The sequence below is a fragment of the Oncorhynchus nerka genome, linkage group LG20 (genome assembly GCF_034236695.1).
Source record: "Oncorhynchus nerka isolate Pitt River linkage group LG20, Oner_Uvic_2.0, whole genome shotgun sequence".
NCBI lineage: Eukaryota > Metazoa > Chordata > Actinopteri > Salmoniformes > Salmonidae > Oncorhynchus > Oncorhynchus nerka.
Window position 1 is genome coordinate 80,818,861 of NC_088415.1, and position 12,566 is coordinate 80,831,426.

The 12,566-nt window shown below is 41.4% G+C and overlaps 1 protein-coding gene across 1 annotated transcript; it reads left to right on the plus strand.

Annotated features, from left to right (window-relative positions):
* Window positions 1–1,508: 1,508 nt before the first annotated feature.
* On the plus strand, window positions 1,509–11,361 carry LOC115103214 (T-cell acute lymphocytic leukemia protein 1-like). The gene is made up of 4 exons (XM_029624001.2): window positions 1,509–1,597; window positions 3,140–3,676; window positions 4,422–4,510; window positions 9,113–11,361. Exons 2-4 carry the CDS (start codon window positions 3,201–3,203, stop codon window positions 9,604–9,606), a joined length of 1,059 nt encoding a protein of 352 aa, XP_029479861.1. The 5' UTR covers window positions 1,509–1,597; window positions 3,140–3,200; the 3' UTR covers window positions 9,607–11,361.
* The last annotated feature ends 1,205 nt before the right edge of the window (window positions 11,362–12,566 follow it).

A 12,566-nucleotide genomic window follows, 5' to 3' on the forward strand; every position in this document is an offset into this window, starting at 1 on the left:
TTATTCAACATTTAGGTATTTTATGTTATTTTTATTTGTTTTGTGTGGCAGTGTCTCATTCTGTGATCACGTTATTGACGAATGAAATTCGTTGGGAAATAGGCTGTTTGTTTCTCTTTTTGCAGCAACAGCGTTCTCAGTCTGCTTCACCAGTATGATGCTTGTGACTAGTGATCTAAAAGCACGTGATATTATTTCGGTCGTGACAGTCAACTTCACAAGTCGCTAAAACAGAGGAAGGAATTATCAGTGCAAGTGGCTCAGGTGTCTCCAGGTGTTCTGTTTAACTTTACCTGATTAGGTTTTCTCCGCAGTTTGAAACTTATAAAGGTTTCTGAATACTAAATGTCTCTCAACACGTCTTTGTAGAATACACATATATTATTGGCCAAGTGTTTTAACCTAGGCCTAGTTAAGCAATAAACCTATATCCACCTCTATTCTACGGAAGCCCTTAAGCCAGCGTTTTACAAACTCGGTCCTCGGGACCTCAAGGGGTGCATATTTTGTTTTTTTGCCCGAACACTATACAGTATCGAAACTCTTCCACAGTAGTATATGCTTCTGCTTCCTTGCCAAAAAGAGGCTATCGAAGAGGGGAGGGCTGTCTTTCGTTTGCCTACTAATGAATTGACACACTCCTCGACCACTTATCGGTTCCTGGTATTGGAGGAGAGAGGACATAGGCCGAACTTTTGTCTCAACGAGAAACCCCTTATATGTCATCCAGTGATGGTGATGGCGCTTTACTGCTGATTTCTCCGTTCACTAATCCGACGAATGGAGCTGATATGGGTTTATCTCTCTCACCCGTGTCTCCCCCGGGGGAGACCCGCTAAATTTGCCATGAATCCCAGGTCTGGCCACTCCATACATAGGCTACATAAAAACAATGACACTATGCCTATCAGAAGTCCTTTGATATTGGATCCATTTGTACATTCAGAAATGCAGCAAAGTATTGTTGTTTATTAACGAATATAATAGAGATTAGACCTAAATTCAACTGAAATGTATATTACTATAATGATTATCATTATGATTATTAGGCTATAATTATTATATGGCTATTATTATCAGGCTTACTCTATAAATGATAGGGTTATTTAGCCTAATGTTGATATGCCCTTAAGCCGTATGCACGACAAAGATAAACATATTATACCTTAAATACATATTTGTTTGTTTTCCAGGGAAAAAATTGGATCAGAAACATGTAATCACCTCGATTAACCTTTAACCTATTCCTCGCATCGTTGTAGTTACTGGAGTTGCATCCATATCTTTTTATGCTTTGCCCTCCACAAGCCTATATAGCCTACGACAGCCAAATAATAATGAATCATTTAATAAATAATGGGTTTAGGGTCTTATCGGGAACGAAGAGGCCGCTGCCGTGCGCTTATCTCGCCTGGCCACATTGCGGTCGTGTTCCGCTGCACAAACTGAGCGGGCGTCCTGGACGCAATGAGGAATAACTCAAACCTCACTTCCAGTTCCACACTGCACTTCACCAGCACAAAAAAACTCAGACATGGATGACCCACTCACAAAATGGCTCCACTTTCACACTGACATCAACAACACGTCGGGAACGGTAAGCGCATACAATTCATCTATGTTTCATTTTCCATGCCTGCTTTGCACGCGAATTATTTTGAATTCCAATTAGGAGTGTGTTTGAAGAGCTTTTTCGTTATTGTTCGTTCCTTGGACACTTTGGAAAGCATTAGAAACGCTATAGGGCCTATTATTTTTCTCAGATTTAACCCCCCCTCCCCACAATTATAGGCTCATTAGCCTAGGCCTAAATAATTATGTGGCTATTGATTAAAACGGATTGTTTTGGCCTATTTTAATCTGTATGGATATAAATATGTATTGTCATTGTCTCATTGACAGTGGTAGGTTGTAGCCTACAGTTAAAAAAGATTGCCTTGTGGTTTCTTCGTTGTTCTGAGTTATGGTAGGCTACACACTTCAATACTACAGCATCTAGGCCTTTACCGTAAAACAAGAAATGGAACGAAAAATACATCCAAAATTCTTACAAAAGCTCAGTTATGCCAACCTTTGTTCCAAATGTCTGTATTGGATCTTAGGCTATTGCTTAAACTGTGGGAGAGAGAAAAAAAAACATTATAGGGTCGTTATAAAGGCCTTTGGATTAGGTATTTTTAAGAATCCTATTCACTTACTCTCTTGTTAATAATACATTAATTAATACATTAAATTAGATAGGCCCATAATAATAGATCATTTCAAGAGCAAATTGGCTTTCAAGTGGCCTTTCTTGCAACAACAAAATAAAAACGTTAGAGGATTTGAATAAAAAGTCATGTTCGAAAACATCAACACCAATTTCCATTTCAAATGCAACATTGAATGCTTGCCCCATAGGCCTTGGTCAGGTTGTTGGTGAAATTTGAATAATGTACGAGTAAAAGCACAGTTGTTTGAGGGGGAACGGACTTCAAAGAACAACACGAACGAATGACCATCAAAAGCAGTTAATTCAATACTATTTTTGACTGACCTCTCATAATGTAGGCACCTTGTGCTGTTCATATTCTTTGTAGGCCTATTCGTTATTCGCGTTGAATGTATTTCTTCTTCTTTCAAACATATTCAATGTGGTGCACTCAAAGATGTCCATAGGTATTCGGAGAATTTCAAGAAGTAGAACTAGCCTATTTTTTCATAATAGAACACCCTTCGGTGAGCCTTCTAGGATTTATTTAGGGGCTAATCCAAAATGTGGAAAATAAGTAACTCGACCATATCCTACAAAATGACATGGAAACGTGTTGGTGATGATTATTTGGGACATTGATTACGACATGCACCACCCGTTTTGAATCAAAAACACGTAACAATTTGATGTGCAGATGCCTGCATTTTAGGGGTTATTTTCTTGCTAATTTCTAGACTAAACGAAATCAACACATTCTCTCTTTAAAATGTGGGGCTTTATACACACGACCCTTCACAGCATAATAACAGCGTTATAATGATGGAATCATGGAGTGATGAACTGACGGGGGAAAGTCTAGAATCTGAATCTGACTTGAAGAATCAAACACGTCTTATTTTAGACTATCGCATGCATCTATTTACGAAAAAAAATTCTGCCCCATAGTGTGGTGTTTTCGACAGCTGATTTATGGAAAGGCAGGACATAACTACAACGTGATGAAATTATGGAAAAAATTAAGCCGGAGCTTTGTCCTGGAAGTCCCGGTGCCAAATCGTGCAGCCCACTGAAGCAGGATTCCATCATCAGGGGGAATGGATGCAAAGACCCGGAGGACTCGAAAGAGGAGAACTTCCCAGGGGAGGGGGTTAAAACAGATGACGCGCCTCTGCGGGACCCGCGCAACCGGACCATCATCCTCAACGGCGTTGCCAAGGAAACCGCTTACGACGCTCTTGACCTGAAAGGGGAAGTACCAGTAATCGAGCTTTCGAGGAGAGACGATATAAAGGCGGGACAGCAGAGAACGGACAGTCTCACGGTACCGATCACGGAGCTTCGCAGACCACCCGTGCCGTTGCCGCTGCCGCACCGAGACGCGCTGAACGACGCCCGAATGGTTCAGCTGAGCCCAAACGCTTTCCCTCTCCCAGCGCGAGCAATGCTCTACAACCTGGCGCAACCTCTCTCCGCAATCAACAGGTAAAATATAATAAAACATCAAATAGCCTAGCCTTTATGCATTTGAAACAAATGTTATGTTTTCCTGATAGGTTTATTTCACTCTAAAGAATATAGTCTATAAGCCTATGTTATTCATCGTCATTTCTTTTTAAGGTAGAATAACTATATGTAGCCTACAGTATTAGGCCTACCGCATACATCAACACATGTATTTATAGTCTCCCTAAAAATTAAAATAAATGAGAAACGGGCAAAAGTGAATGTAGTTGCTTGTTATCTAGGCTATTGGCTTAATCTACCTTCACAAGGGTATCTGTCAGTGCCTTTACCTCTAGGTTACCTATGTTCATTAATTGCAGTCTTTTCCTTGACTCATTTGAATGTGGAGGATTTCAGGTTAGTCTACTGCCTATACTCACACATAGATGATGTGTTTTGGTTGTGAGTAGGGACACTGAGACCATCTGTGGTCCTCTGTAGCTCAGTTGGTAGAGCATGGTGCTTGCTATGGCAGAATAGTGGGTTTGATTTCCGGGACCACCCATCCTGAAAATGTATGCATGCATGACTTAAAGTCATTTTTCTAAAATCCTCTGCTTAATGGCATATATTATAGAGGCTATAATTAGGCTATCAATTTCATGAAATATTTAGGTATTGCTTCATACCTCATATTGGTGAGCTGTTATAGCCTATATGTGCCTGTGTGTAAATAGTGTGTGTCTATGGTCCCCTGTGCCTCATATATTTTCTCTGTCACTAGCCTTGGAGGAGAGTCGGAACAATACCTCATGTACCCCAGCAACAGGGCAAAGCACCGCCCAGCGCCTTACGAGGTTGAGTTTGACGAGGGTAGGCACATTTTTAGATCTTTCTAAGTATGGTAAGACGCACCTCTGCTGTGTCCTCCTGCTGCTTGCAGTCTTCTCCTCAATCTTCTCCTCATCCCAACGTCATCCCATTCCATTTATCCCCTGGCATGGCTGTAACATGGGCAGGTATTTAATAAAATAGTCTACTGACCACCAACTTCTAGAGAACTCCTAACTAAACCTAATCTTCTGAAATGGTCAAATATACATCTGATGTCTATGGTTTTAGCTTCTTAGAAACATAATATACTGCATCTCATTTTCTCTATCCCCCACTCACAGTCAAATGCAGTTGTAGAATAAAGGGAGGGTGGAGGGAGTTAGGTGCTGCCATGCCAAGGCTTTGCTGCATAGTAAACTGGAGGATTAAGGAAGGTTGGGTGTGTTCCAAGAGAATGGCATGCACCAATGGGATATTCTATTTCTCAAATGCATCCCACAGTTTCTGGCGTGAGCCGCCGATATTGTTAATCGGCTTCATGTACCAATATCTAAAAAACTACTTTGGAAAATACACTACATGACCAAAAGAATGTGGACACCTGTTCGTCGAACATCTCATTCCAAAATCATGGGCATTAATATGGAGATGGTCCCCCCTTTGCTGCTATAACAGCCTCCACTCTTCTGGGAGGGCTTTCTACTAGATCAGGGCTGCCCAACCCTTTTCCTGGAGATCTACCGTCCTGTGGGTTTTCAGTCCAAACCTAAATGAACACATCTGAATCTACTAATTAGCTGCTCAACAAGACCTTAACTAGCTGAATCAGATATGCTTAATTGGGGTTGGACTGAAAACCTACAGGACAGTAGATCTCCAAGAAGAGGGTTGGACTGAAAACCTACAGGACAGGAGATCTCCAAGAAGAGGTTTGGGCAGCCCTGCGCTAGATGTTGGAACATTGCTGCCGGGACTTGCTTTCAGCCACAAGAGCATTAGTGAGGTCGGGCACTGATGTTGGGTGATTAGACCTGGCTCACAGTCTGCATTCTAATTCATTCCAAAGGTGGGGTTGAGGTCAGGGTCTGTGCAGGCCAGTCAAGTTCTTTCACACCGATCTCAACAAACCATTTTGTGTATGGACAAACCCAGATTTGTCCTTCGGACTGCCAGATGGTGAAGCGTCATACATCACTCCAGAGAATGCGTTTCCACTGCTCCGGTGATCTTAGGCTTGTGTGTGGCTATTCGGCCATGGAAACCCATTTCATGAAGTTCCTGATGAACAGTTCTTGTGCTGACATTGCTTCCGGAGGCAGTTTGGAACTCGGGAGTGAGTGTTGCAACCGACGACAGACAATTTTTACCCGCAACGTGCTTCAGCACTCGGCAGTCCCGTTTTGTGAGCTTGTGTGGTCTACCACTTCGCAGCTGAGCCGTTGTTTGTCCTAGACGTTTCCACTTCGCAATAACAGCACTTACAGTTGGTCAGGGAAGCTCTAGCAGGGCAGAAATTTGACGAACTGACTTGTTGGAAAGGGGGCATCCTATGACGGTGCCACCTTGAAAGTCACTGAGCTCTTCATTAAGGCCATTCTACTACGAATGTTTGTGTATGGAGATTGCATGGCTGTGTGCTCAATTTTACACACCTATCAGCAACGGATGTGGCTGAAATAGCCAAATCCACTAATTTGAAGGGGTGTCTACATACTTTTGTATATGTAGTGTATATGATAATGGGTAACATACAGTCTCAGTCAAAAGTTTGGACACACCTACACATTCAAGGGTTTTTCTTTATTTTTTAAAACTATTTTCTACATTTTAGAATAATAGTGAAGACATCAAGACTATGAAATAACACATGGAATCATGTAGTAACCAAAAAAGTGTTAAACAAATCAAAATATATGTTATATTTGAGATTATTCAAAGTAGCTCCCTTTGCCTTGATGACAACTTTGCACACTTTTGGCATTCTCTCAACCAGCTTCATCTGGAATGCTTTTCCAACAGTCTTGAAGGAGTTCCCACATTTGCTGAGCACTTGTTGGCTGCTTTTCCTTCACTCTGCAGTCCAACTCATCCCAAACCATCTCAAAGTGTGTTGGGTCATTGTCCTGTTGAAAAACAAATGATAGTCCCACTAAGCGCAAACCAGATGGGATGACGTATCACTGCAGAATGCTGTGGTAGCCAAGCTGGTTAAGTGTGCCTTGAATTCTAAATAAATCACTGATAGTGTCACCAGAAAATCTCTACTACACCATCACACCTCCTCCTCCATGCTTCACGGTAGGAGCCACACATGAGGGGATCATCCATTCACCTACTCTGTGTCTCACAAAAACACAGCGGTTGGAACCAAAAATCTCAAATATGGACTCATCAGACCAAAGGACAGATTTTCACCGGTCTAATGTCCATTGCTCGTGTTTCTTGGCCCAAGCAAGTCCCTTCTTCTTATTGGTGTCCTTTAGTAGCAGTTTCTTTGCAGCAATCGACCATGAAGGCCTGATTCGCACAGTCTCTCCTAACAAGTTGATGTTGAGACGTGTCTGTTACTTGAATTCTGTGAAGCATTTATTTTTGGCTGCAATTTGGGCTGTGAGGCTGGTAACTCTAATGAACCTATCCTCTGCAGATGAGGTAACTCTGGGTCTTCTTTTCCTGTGAAGTTCCTCATTAGTGCGACTGCACTTGAAGGAACTTTCAAAGTTCTTGACATTTTCCAGATTGACTGACCTTCATTAAAGTAATGATGGACTGTCATTTCTCTTTGCTTATTTGAGCTGTACTTGCCATAATATGGACTTGGTCTTTTACCAAATAGGGCTATCTTCTGTATACCACCCCTACCTTGTCACAACACAACTGATTGTCTCGAATGCATTAAGAAGGATAGAAATTCCACAAATGACCTTTTAACAAGGCACACCTGTTAATTGAAATGCATTCCAGGTGACTACCTCATGAAGCCGGTTGAGAGAAAGACAAGAATGTGCAAATATGTCATCAAGGCAAAGGTTGGCTACTTTGAAGAATCTCAAATATAAAATATATTTAGATTTGTTCAACACTTTTGGTTACTACATGATTCCATATGGCTGAGATCCCGCTAACGGGATCGATATGACAACAGCCAGTGAAAGTGCAGGGCGCCAAATTCAAACAACAGAAATCTCATAAATGAAATTCCTCAAACATACAAGAATTTCACACCATTTTAAAGATACACTTGTTGTTAATCCCACCACAGTGTCCGATTTCAAATAGGCTTTACGGCAAAAGCACCACAAACGATTATGTTAGGTGAGTGCCTATTGACAGAAAAACACAGCCATTTTTCCATCCAAAGAGAGGAGTCACAAAAAGCAGAAATAGAGATAAATTAATCACTAACCTTTGATGATCTTCATCATATGACACTCATAGGACTTCATGTTACACAATACATGTATGTTTTGTTCGATAAAATTCCTATATATATATAAAACATCTCAGTATACATTGGCGCGTTATGTTCAGTAGTTCCAAAAATATCCGCTGATTTTACAGAGAGCCACATCAATTTACAGAACTACTCATCATAAATGTTGATGAAAATACAAGTGTTATACATGGAACTTTAGATAAACTTCTCCTTAATGCAACCGCTGTGTCAGATTTGAAAAAAAGCTTTACCAAAAAAGCTAACCATGCAATAATCTGAGTACAGCACTCAGAGACCAAAACAAACCAAACAGATATCCGCCATGTTGTGTAGTCAATAGAAGTCAGAAATAGCATTATAAATATTCACTTACCTTTGATGATCTTCCTCAGAATGCACTCCCAGGAATCCCAGTTACACAATAAATGTTTGATTTATTCGATAAAGTTCATCATTCATGTCCAAATACCTCCTTTTGTTAGCGCGTTTGGTTTGAAGTCCCATGAGTGTTATCTGATGAAGATCATCAAAGGTTAGTGATTCATTTTATCTCTATTTGTGATTTTTGTGACTCCTCTCTTTGGCTGGAAAAATGGCTGTGTTTTTCTGTGAGTTGGTGGTGACCTAACATCATCGTTTGTGGTGCTTTCGCTGTTATGTATTTTTAAAATCAGACACTGTGGCTGGATTAACGAGAATTTTATCTTTAAAATGGTGTAAAATACTTGTATGCTTGAGGAATTTTAATTATGAGATTTTTGTTGTTTTGAATTTGGCGCCCTGCACTTTCCCTGGCTGTTGGCGATCCCAGAGAGGTTTTAACACATTCTCATCACTTATCGTTTTTAATTTACCTCGTGAGGAGGAAAACTTACATCTGAAGTGTCCACTTCTGTAGAGGAGTTAAGAGAATAAGCAAGCCTGACTTTAACAATGAAATTGACATGATAAAACATTTGGACTGACTGAGTCTTACTTTTCATTTGTGCATCTCCCTTCCTACATCCCGTATATCTCCCGTTACTCCTGATCACCTTCTCCTCCCCTTCTCTTCTCCTCCTCCTTTCTCCTCCTCCTTTCTCATCCTCCTCCTCCTTCACCTCCTCCTCCTCTTCCTCTACTCCCCTTCTCCTCCTATTCCTCCTCCCCTCCCCTTCTCCTCTCCTCCCCACCCATCCCCCTCTCCTCCTCCTCTCCTCTGCCAGCTGGCCAGCCAAAGATCGTACGGCGGATCTTCACCAACAGCCGGGAGCGCTGGCGGCAGCAGAACGTCAACGGAGCGTTCTCCGAGCTCCGGAAGCTCATCCCCACCCACCCACCGGACAAGAAGCTGAGCAAGAATGAGATACTGCGTCTGGCCATGAAGTATATCAGCTTCCTGTCCAACCTGCTGGATGACCAGGACGGAGGTGGCACAGTGGCCGTGGGCGACGAGACAGGGCTACTGGTGGGGGGCCGTGAGGGTCGACCCCAGGGTCCCTGTCAGGACGTGGTGGGACTGGCCACGGAGGACGACCTGCTCCTCCAGGGCACGTTGTCGCCTGGGTCCAGCTGTGGGAGTCTGCCAGATGGGGACGGCAGCCCCGAGAGCTTCACCGAGGACCGGGACTCACCCACAGGCCAGAGGACTGTGCCCGCCCCGCGCGGTAGGGAACTGCGACGCAACATGCGTCCACAAGACAGCGGCAGTCAGCGATGATGGTGATGATAATATTGGTGGTGACAGTTATAACGATGATAGTGACGGAGTTGAAGATGATGGAGTTGATGATGACGGAGTTGATGGTGGACCACAGTAAAACACATGGATTGACTTTTTTCCCTGAAAGAGGGATGGCTTAAATATGGATGACAAGGGTCCTAGCATCTCTGAGATTCATCAAAAGAGCAGTGCTTTAGGTTCTGGAAGCATGCTGATGACAGAATTTCACTTCGTCAGGATTCTAATCAGCTCATACTGAATCCAATGGCAGCTTGCTTGGTATGGTCCTTATTCGGTCAATTGGTTGACAAAACGAAAGACTTGTAAATTCTGCATGCTTTTAATGCTGTCTATGACCTGGGTTGAGGAACACCTCATATTTCCTGAGTTGTGAATGTTCAAATACAGTGTGCTTCTGTTACATTATCATGTCATGAGAAGTATACATCCTATGTCATCATCATAGAAGTCACTCATGCCATGGTACCATGAGGCGACGCAATGGAGGTTTACACCAGGAAATGGCAATGGGATGTTCTCACCTTGGGTTAGGATCCAACTTCACCAGTTGTCAATGAGGGCATTCTAACTCTTCTGAGTAGTCAAGTTTACGACAACAACATGACAACAGCATAGCTGTTTCACTGATAGCAATGGCTTGATGTCAAATCCTCACAATAAAATACACACTTAAACAAGCATTAAAGACAATTATTTGCTTGAAAATGTGTTATCTTAAGGTTTTAGCACTCACAACACATTATCAAACATGCACATATATCATTACCTACCAAAATATTTTTACAGTGGTTCATGTCAAGTGATGTGATTAGGCAGTTTGATATATTTTACACTGGGTTTTCAGGCATTTAAAAACATTTTTTTAGATTCTGCTCAGTGCTCCTGATTACATTCATTCAACAGTGGACAAACAACATGTTCGCTAGAAAATGTATGACAAACACATATAATGATAGAAATGTGGTACCTTATTTGTATATTTTTTGTCAAACATTACTGATTAGCATTAAGTAAAACACCCCAGAGTAACATGGCAACTGACTGTGAACCGTTTGCACACACACACACACACACACACACACACACACACACACACACACACACACACACACACACACACACACACACACACACACACACACACACACACACACACACACACACACATATCAAGTACAATCTGATTTCTGAGACACACTGCCATAGCATGTAGATGATGGACTTATGTGCAGCAAGGTAACTAGCAACTACAGATACCAGTGGATAATAAATGACCATTTCTCCTGTCAAGAGGTACAAATAGTATTTCCGTAACTGAGGTCCAATGAAATCGTATGATGACTCACCCAATCATTTTGTATATTATACATTTCTATTTCAATGTTTCTTTCATTGTAATGCAGTTGTGATTTGGTATGGTACACTTAGTATATCACCTTCTTAATATGCCCTCCTTTTCTCTGTTGGGATTAGCAACAACATCAGCAGTTTTATGTCAGTAAACAGTGAGGCGTACATCCCTGTTTGGTTATTTGATTGCTGCTTTTTCAGCAGACATTTAGTAGCCTATCTTGGTACCTTTGGTTACTATTTTATGAACTACAGTAAAGCAAAGGGACATTGTTGTTTTTAGTAAAAAAGCATGTTTGTTGTATGATAAATATATCTATGACTATATGCAATGACTTTTATATCAAATGCTGAATAAAATGAAGACACAAAAACTCAAAATACTGCCATACAAAATACTCCTTATGTGTTTTGTAAACCATGACAATTGTGGGTTATAAACTAGACAATTTTTTCAATCATAATTATAACACAGATTTGTACATTTTTGTTATGCATTTTTGTTATTTACTTATTTCACAGGAATCATTACCCATATAGAATTAAGACTATGGAACTAATATGTTAGGAATATTTGACAACAACTTGTTCTTACATTTTAAAGCTGAATTAATCTCAAATGGACCAATCTCTCCCTGTAACATATCCTACTGCCTAGCAATGTGAAGTAAATCCATAACCCCACACAAGGCATGTAAAACACTCCCACTTCAGTCTGGAATCTTCACTTCCTCTAAGCAAGTGACAACTTCCTGCAAAGGTCAGCATGGCTCAGTGACCTTCAGGATATCCTGCCATTGTGAAAGTGGTTCACAGTATTTAGATTCTCCACACCCGCAGACTGTCTGAAGCATTACCAAACAATCACAACCAACATGGAGAGTTATTCATTGATGATGCGACACAAAACCAAAAAGTAAACCACAGACAAAGTAATAATGCATAAACGCTACATATAATGCATAAACGCTACAAATAATGTATCAATCATTTTACTTAACGATAATATTGCAGTAAAAATATGTTTCTGTTTTTGTATGAATTATTGTGATATTTGCTCCACTTGCACACATCACAAAAACAAAGTGCAGTGTTTCTAGGAAAGGCGAGACAACCAGGTGTTTTAGGACCTCTCCAGTATTCCACAGTCGGCTATGACTGGACTGTGATCTCCATAACTATCTCTGTGACTGGACTGTGACCTCCATAACTATCTCTGTGACTGGACTGTGACCTCCATAACTATCTCTGTGACTGGACTGTGACCTCCATAACTATCTCTGTGACTGGACTGTGACCTCCATAACTAGCTCTGTGACTGGACTGTGACCTCCATAACTATCTCTGTGACTGGACTGTGACCTCCATAACTATCTCTGTGACTGGACTGTGACCTCCATAACTATCTCTGTGACTGGACTGTGACCTCCATAACTAGCTCTGTGACTGGACTGTGACCTCCATAACTAGCTCTGTGACTGGACTGTGACCTCCATAACTAGCTCTGTGACTGGACTGCCTAACATACATTTACTTGCAAACTGGAGACTATAGTCATACTGTCCACCTAAAAAATAGTGTATGAG